Source organism: Meriones unguiculatus, chromosome 11, assembly GCF_030254825.1.
Source record: "Meriones unguiculatus strain TT.TT164.6M chromosome 11, Bangor_MerUng_6.1, whole genome shotgun sequence".
Classification (NCBI taxonomy): domain Eukaryota; kingdom Metazoa; phylum Chordata; class Mammalia; order Rodentia; family Muridae; genus Meriones; species Meriones unguiculatus.
Window position 1 is genome coordinate 12741382 of NC_083359.1, and position 7437 is coordinate 12748818.

Genomic DNA, 7437 nt, shown 5'->3' on the forward strand with positions numbered 1-7437 from the left:
CTCAGCTCTTGTTCCTCATATGCGTTTTTGCTGTTGTGGTTGAGACAGGGATTCTCTCTGGCCTGAAACTCGCCAATTATATTTGTCTGGCTAGTCTGCAGGTTCCAAGGATCTGTGGTGTCCGTGTTCTCGGTTCTGGGATTCAAGCGCATGCCTCTATGCCAGGTTGTTTTAATTTGGGTTCTAAGAATCGAACTCAGATCTTTGTACTTAAAAAGTCGGCACTTTACCGACTGAGTCATCTTTGTTTTGTTTTGTTTTGTTTTGTTTTGTTTTGTTTTTCAAATACTCAATCTTAATCTTTGAGGCAGCATCTTGCCATGTTTGGAGCCTTGTCTGGCCTATAGCCCATTGACCATAAACACTCAGCAATCCTCTTGCCTCTACTTCCTAGGTGGTGGGATTGCAAGCGTGTACCACTTTATCCAAAAAGTTCAAGCAACTTTGGGAAATGATTTTCCTGGGCTCTGAATTGTTCACTTAAAATTTTTTGCTAGGTCTAGTGTGGTGGCACAAACGCCTTTACTCCAAGCCCCTCAGAGGCAGAGATAGTCAGATCTCTTAGTTCAAGGCCTGCTTTATCTACATAGTGAATTATGGCCAGCAGGAGCTGTGAGACCCTTTAGTGAGATCCTTTCAAACCCCCCCAAAAAAATACAAATAAAAATAAAATTTTTCATTAGCAATGGACAGTTACAAATTAGTAATCTGAAATGATAACGTTGTAAATGGTTATTCACTGGGGTGTCAAGCTCCAGGTATGGGCAGGGACAAGAAATAGACCGCAGTCTTGTGAAACGGGCTACCTGGAGTACAGAAAAAGAAAGTAAGAGTTTTCAGTCTAAAGTACAAACACCACTGTCTTGGTTTTTGTTGTTGTTGTTTGTTTGTTTTTTATTTCTCTCCTGTTGGATAAGGAGTCATGAAAGTTTGCTGGTGTGGTCACATGTAAAGGATCATGGGAGTGACAGTCCCCAAAGGATCAAAGCAAGGCTTTCATTAGGAAAAGACCACTCAGAAGAGAGAGGATGGATCTGAGTGGGGGGCTCCCATTGGTACAGGAAGTATGGATATACGTAGTTTCCAGAACAATCATATTCACGTTGCAGGCAGTTGCAGTGGCACAACCCATTGCATGTATCTTGTTAAACCATCCTGTTATCAAAAAGACACCAGAGTTACTCTTCTCCCATTTCATCTCCCCTCCTCGTCCACATCCTTTGAAAGGAAACTGTGCTCCAAACGGTCTAGAATCCACACACCCCCACCTCTGTGCACAGCTCCGTCTGTGTAGAGCCTGGGCCTTCTTGTCCTCTGGCCCCACACTTCCACAGAGAAGGAACCTTGAAAGGATCCTCTCATCTCAGACATGAGACTACAGTGAGACCTCTGGGTACCCACTTACTGGGAAAGATGAACTTGATGCAGGTGAAGAGGAAGGCCAAATGCAAGCTCTCAACTGTCAGCAAAAATCCGTCTAAGTGTACCTGTCAACTTACTCTATCCTTTCTCTCCTTCCCTAGAGGAAAATATCATGAGTCCCTCACAAACTGACATCCTCTGAGGGTTCTGAGTTTCCTATGAGGATAACCATACAATGTGCTGGACATCTGTTTTCAGAGATAAACTGAGATAGAAGCCTGTCCCACTTGGATGGTTTTAATCCTTCTTTGTATTCTGTGATATCCCATTTTCTCTATACATCTCAACTCGTCTAGACAAAGGGCCCTTCCCTTGCTCACCCCAGAACCTCTTTCCAAGTAAAAGCATAGCTTGCCTCCAGTCCCATCAAACTCACACTACCACTTAAACAGCTCCTAAAATACCACTGGTTCACGGTTCTGTGAAACTTTCCATATATTGTTCAGGGAAGAATTGCCAGATCCTCCCTCTGTCTGTGTATTCTAGAAAGAAAAATCCTACAGTTGTTTTCCCAGTTTCTGTCTTAATGGCATAAGAGCCCTTCATAACAAATACATATTTAATTAAAAAAAAAACATTTATCTTTTACTGAATTTAGAGTGACACCAGGTAAAACTTGAGTAGTGAATCATAGGCTTTGCTTGTCACAATGGCAGCAGTTAAAAAAAAACAAAAAACAAACATCTATTTCTGAAGTGCCATCATCTCCTACACTTTCAGCAAGCCAAGGTCCCATTCTAGGACATCACAACAACACGGATACCCAAATAGGACTTTTCTGTGGGAAGCAGTTACATTCCTTCATCCTCATCTCTTCTCTTCCGTCCTTAACTCTTGACTCCCAAAAAATGGCTCCTTCCAAACACATGACTCCATATGAGCACTTTCTCCACATGGAGATAGTTCTCAAAGATGTTCCACACAGTCTCTTCCGTTTCCTGGCAGCTCCCACCCTGGCCCAGTCTGGGTTGCTCTGAACTACCAACAGTCTACAAGAGGAAATGCTGAGCATTAAATCCACAGCTCCTCTTTGACTGTGCCTCTACTTTATCGTTTGCTCTGAGGAAAGCCAGCGGTTAATCATGAGAACACTGCAGCAGACTGTGACGAGACCATAAGAAAAGGAATTGAAACTCACAAGAAACCAGGAGTGAGCTGGGAAACAGGTGCTGACTAGGAGTACAGCACCTGTGAGATACCCTGAGTCCGCACCTGGCCGTCCACAGACCACAGATCTACACATACCAACGTGTAGTAAATGCTCCCTGCTTTCAGCTACTCTATTTGGCCTAATTCACTCCATGGTGATAAATGATGTGTCCTGCCCTTAACAAGACGTTCAAGGGGAATCCTCATACCTCTGCCAGTAACCTCAACACACTTCGTCTCTCCCCCTGTGCACTTTAGGGGCACTGGGTTACACTCGCCATCTTCACTGTAGCAGGCAGGACATTCTACACCATTGGGCTGGGAAGATGGCGGAGACACTGAATGGAGAGAGAGAGACGTTTTCATCTTAGCGGGAAAGGGCAGAAGAAATAGCTGAGAGCATGTCTCTCCACATCTGTCTCATCTGATACAAGTTTGTTATTTTTGTTTTTGTTTTGTTTTGTTTTTCCCGTGATTCTACCAAAAAGCATTGTGACTGGGATGAGCTGGGCGGAGGCACAGGAGAAAGGCGCTGTTGTGGGAGCGCAGTGCAGGATCTCACAGCAATTCAATGCTGTCCTCACCTTCATCCTTTACTCTGCTCTCCGCCCTGGAGAAAAAAGTCTAGATAATCGGAGAGGAGATAATCTGCTTCCTAAAAAGATGCTGTTCATATGGTGAGGAATGAGCCAGATGTGGTCCACACTCACACACACACACACACACACACACACACACACGCAAGCACACCCCTGTGCTCCCAGCTACTCCAACTTTGGAGGTTGAGGCAGGAGGATTGCTTGAACTTAGAAGTTCAAGACAAGCTTTGGAAACACAGCAAGCCCACTCCTCAACAAAACAAAACAAAACCCAACCTGAGGAATTAAATAGTCAAGAAAAGCCTGTTGGACAGAGAGACAGCACAAAGCATTTAATTCATGAAACACACTTAAAATCCCCAAGACCAGTTCCTGCCATCCAACCCTCTCTCAGTCCACCACACAGGAGAAGGGCCTTTATCTAATCCCAACCGAGTCCAACGGGTGCTGTACTTGAAAGGAAGACAAGCATCAGTGCTGTGTCCCAGAGAGACGAACCCACAGAAAGGCAAAGGAGACATGGAGCAGACAGTGGGGCTACAGAGACAGCTGCACTCACCCTCCAAGGGCTCTTTGTTGCACTTCTCGGTGTAGCAGCATTGGTGGTTATATCTAAATGTCTGGTTGCTCCCCAGTGTTGCTGAGAATGCTAGATTAGTACACGCATCTTTAGAACAGTCTTTCTTCTGCAGTTCAGAGCCTGGGATTGTAGCTGCAGAGAAGCAAATGCTCAAGAAATGGTCTCTTCTGAGACACAGAGAGATTGAAGCATCCAGTGGTAAGGAGTCTGTCTCTTCATTCACTCTGTTTTTGTGTTTCCTTGACTCCAAGAGTCCCTCTGCTATTGTTCCAGAGGACAAGCAATGGGGACAGAGCCCAGTGGTGCATTACTTGCTTAGTGTGCATGATGCCATGAATTTGATCTCTAGCATGGCAAAAAAGAAGTGTGGGTTCATGCTCCAGTAACCCTACGAGGTCGATTTGAGAAACAGAACTGGGTCTCTCAGCTCTGTCCCTGGAGATTACATCCAGTACCATTGCTCATCCCCACCACCTCCCAGAAGCCCACACTCCCAGCTCCATCCTTGAAGGAGCCAGAGGTAAACTAGAAGATGGTAAGAGTGAGGATTGGCTTACTTGATATTTGAAATTCCTGCAATTGGGAGAAGCAGCCATGAGAGGACTCACACATCTCTGTATTAGAACTGCATCTCCCATTAAAGCATCCTTTGTTTATACACCTGTAACTCTCTGCAAAGAGGAAGCAAACACATTCAGAAAGCCATCCCAAAGCTCTGCAGCTGCTCGAGAACTTTCCCAGGGGCCCAGGTGCTATGAACGTTGAAGGGATTCCCAGAGATCTGAGTGGCCTGTGGAGTTCCCCTAAGGTACCTTACTGCCCAACTCCCACTTCTCATCCCTGAAACAAAAAGTGCCGGTTACTCTTACCCACAGAGAGGACGGATAAGTTAGTGAAGACGCAGACAGCAAGGAGACTCTTCAGGACTGAGTACCAGGACATGGTGACTCCCGTGCGCACTGTGCAAGAAACGGGTGAGGACAAAGTAATCAGAGCGAAGGGGCTCAGCTCTTGTAACCTAGCAACCCAAAAGATGCCAGGCAATATTGTCTGTCCATGTTTTCATTCAGTCAGTCAGTCACTCACTCACTCATTATTCTTCATTCTTCATTCTGCAAGCTAAATTTTACCAAACGCTGGCTTTATGCTAGAAGTGGCCATTTGAAAGACTGCAAAACTGGAATAGATGCTATATCTATCATCAAGGCAGCAAGGGAAGAGTCATCCTCCCCTGGGAAGGACTGCAGGACTTTTGCTCACGGTGCTTTTTTAGTTTGGTTTGGGTTTTTTTGGCATGGGTCTGGAAGGTGCTAGATCTCCTTCCACCACTGAAATGGTTGATCTGGTCAAGAAATGACTCCTCTTGGAAGCAGGTGGAGGCTCTCTATGTGCTAGAAAGTTCTGAGCCATGGTGCTCATCAGCCCTTTAGCAAAGCCACCATTTCACAAAGAGCTGCCCCATGCCCCTACCAGCTATCACAGCTGCACACTGGAAATGCTTACCAAGAATTATTCCTGATTTCCCGAACCTGGGAAGGAGCAAAAAGCCAATGTTCTCAACTAGATACAAAAGAAGGAGAAAAATTAATGCTGAAGGCTTTGAGCAGGCTCTCGCTGTCCTCACTCTTGGTCATTCTCTCACAATTTAAAACATCATAAATTAATAGAATCTTAGCACAAAGCCAAATGCATTAAGCTACACTAATCTCCCAGAGATAGGCACCATGAGAACAGGTCTTCCTGCACTTCTGAATGGCAGAGGAAGGAAGGGGAGAGAATTTCAAGGACCCTGGGCCTCCATGAGCTATGCAAGAGCCTTCTGTGTTCAAAAGTTATGAAACAGAGGTCGGCCTGCTGTGTGTGGCTAGCATTTCCTCAGGAGGAAACCTAGCATTGCTTCAGTAAAGTGCAATTCCTTCCTTCCCCCCAGACATGTGTGCATCTCTGCAGGTAAGGGAATGAGTGTGTTTCTCTACATTTTCTTACTCTCCCTGCCTATTTTTATTCCAGACTCTTGTTAGGGTACAAATGCTACATTTCTTTGCAATAAAGAGAAAAAAAAATATGCCAGAGGGACTCACTCATCCTCTACCTTCTTGCAATCATCCAGATTTTAAACACATTAGCTCAAAAATCCAGGACTGGGTGCTGGGTGTGAGAGCAGTGAGGAAGACCTTCCTGGAAACCCAATATGCTGAGTGTGGAAGAAGACGGGGACTGCAGGAAAAGAGCACTGGGGATGTCCAGGGGCCCCAGAGGTTGGTGTGTAGAGGAATATGAGGAGGGATACCTTGACAGGTCTAGAGGTCAGCAGAGCCTCCAGTGCACTCTCTACAAAGCCCTGGGGTGCTGGGTAAGGAAAAGGGTCCTGTAGCCCATGCTAAGTTGACAAGGATTTCAGCAGCACACAGAAGTATGTTCTTGGAGAAGATTTATCACACCCTAGGCATGGCAGGTGAAGATGACCATGAGTGCCTAGTGAGGAATCGACCTTCCATTCCAAAGAGAACTAGTTAGAGAGCAACCTGTTGTGAGGGCCTGTAAGATGATGACCAGGGTTTGCTGAGCAGACCCTGATGGTCTCTCTAGAGTCATGTCGCCAAGGCCCCTTGGAATTTTGTCCATCCTAGGAAGGAATCCCAACTCCCTGCCTTGTAGAAACTCATGAGTTCCCTAACTCAATCCAACCCCAAGCCACGTGCCTTCACACCCTCTCTAGGATCCTCAGCTGGTGTCTAAGGCTGTACATGTCATTCTTCTCTTACCTGCTCAGATAATTAAGCCTTCTAGTCCTGGACCACGGATTCCTGAGCGGCAGACGAAGTTGGAGATAGGGAAGGTTCCTGCAAAGATGTGTGGCCAAGAGGCCAGACTTACAGCAGAGCCTGGAATGAGACTTGGATTAACCTCAGCTGGGCTTTTATCTACTGCCAGTGGCCTGGATTCTCCACAGCAGGCCAATCAGAAATGAGCTGGCTCTGTCACTCTAAACAGCAACCTGATACCGCTGTCACTTATGAGTGGAGAACAAATCAGGGAACTCCCTACCCCTTGCCAGGAGCCATCCAGTTCTGTGCCAACTTCCTGCTCCCAGGGCAAGGACTCAGTGAAACCTCCATGGTGACAACCCATCAGATATGTGCTAACCTGTGGTCACTGTGGGGAAGCTGGCAGGTGCAGCTGTGGTCAAGAGATGGGGCACGGTGCTTACTGGGAGCCTAGAGGATTCAGTCTTTGTTTTCTATCCCATGCACACTGGCCTTCAGAACGGTCCCAAAGACCCCCTCAAAGGACTCTCCATGCCATGCTCATTCTTGGGAATCAGAATAAGAATCATTCCAGAAACATCTTCTTCAGACAGACAGCAGCCAATAAGTCTTCCGCAGAGACCCAGATGCCCAGAAATAACAGTCTTTCTCATTAGCCATGCTGTGGTGTCAGTAAACTTCCATGTTCAAAACTGTTACAGCAACTTCAGCCTAAATACTAAGGACAACCAGGATGCTAGTTCAATGCCTTGTGCAGACATTCTTGATCTCCCACTGCCTGGGCACCTTGATGCCAGTGGCCCCCATTTAACAGAGTGCACTGACTTCCCAGCACACCTCCTGCCCCTCACCTGCCTCCTGACCTCCACTCACCCAGCAGACAGTGCTCAGGGCTTCTCATAGACTGTGAATCTGTCCC

At 46.4% G+C, this 7437-nt stretch overlaps 1 protein-coding gene across 2 annotated transcripts; it reads right to left on the reverse strand.

The window, feature by feature from the left end:
* Positions 1 to 878: 878 nt before the first annotated feature.
* Positions 879 to 6785, reverse strand: LOC110552166 (protein RoBo-1-like). 2 transcript variants are annotated; one of them, XM_021643277.2, is made up of 7 exons: positions 6516 to 6785; positions 5254 to 5310; positions 4620 to 4709; positions 4308 to 4421; positions 3730 to 3882; positions 2781 to 2909; positions 879 to 1155 (listed from the first exon to the last, which is right to left on the reverse strand). In XM_021643277.2, exons 3-7 carry the CDS (start codon positions 4690 to 4692, stop codon positions 983 to 985), a joined length of 642 nt encoding a protein of 213 aa, XP_021498952.1. In that variant the 5' UTR covers positions 4693 to 4709; positions 5254 to 5310; positions 6516 to 6785; the 3' UTR covers positions 879 to 982. The 2 variants fall into 2 exon arrangements, with proteins under 2 accessions (XP_021498952.1, XP_060221006.1); XM_060365023.1 differs by lacking the exon at positions 5254 to 5310.
* Between the last annotated feature and the right edge of the window lie 652 nt (positions 6786 to 7437).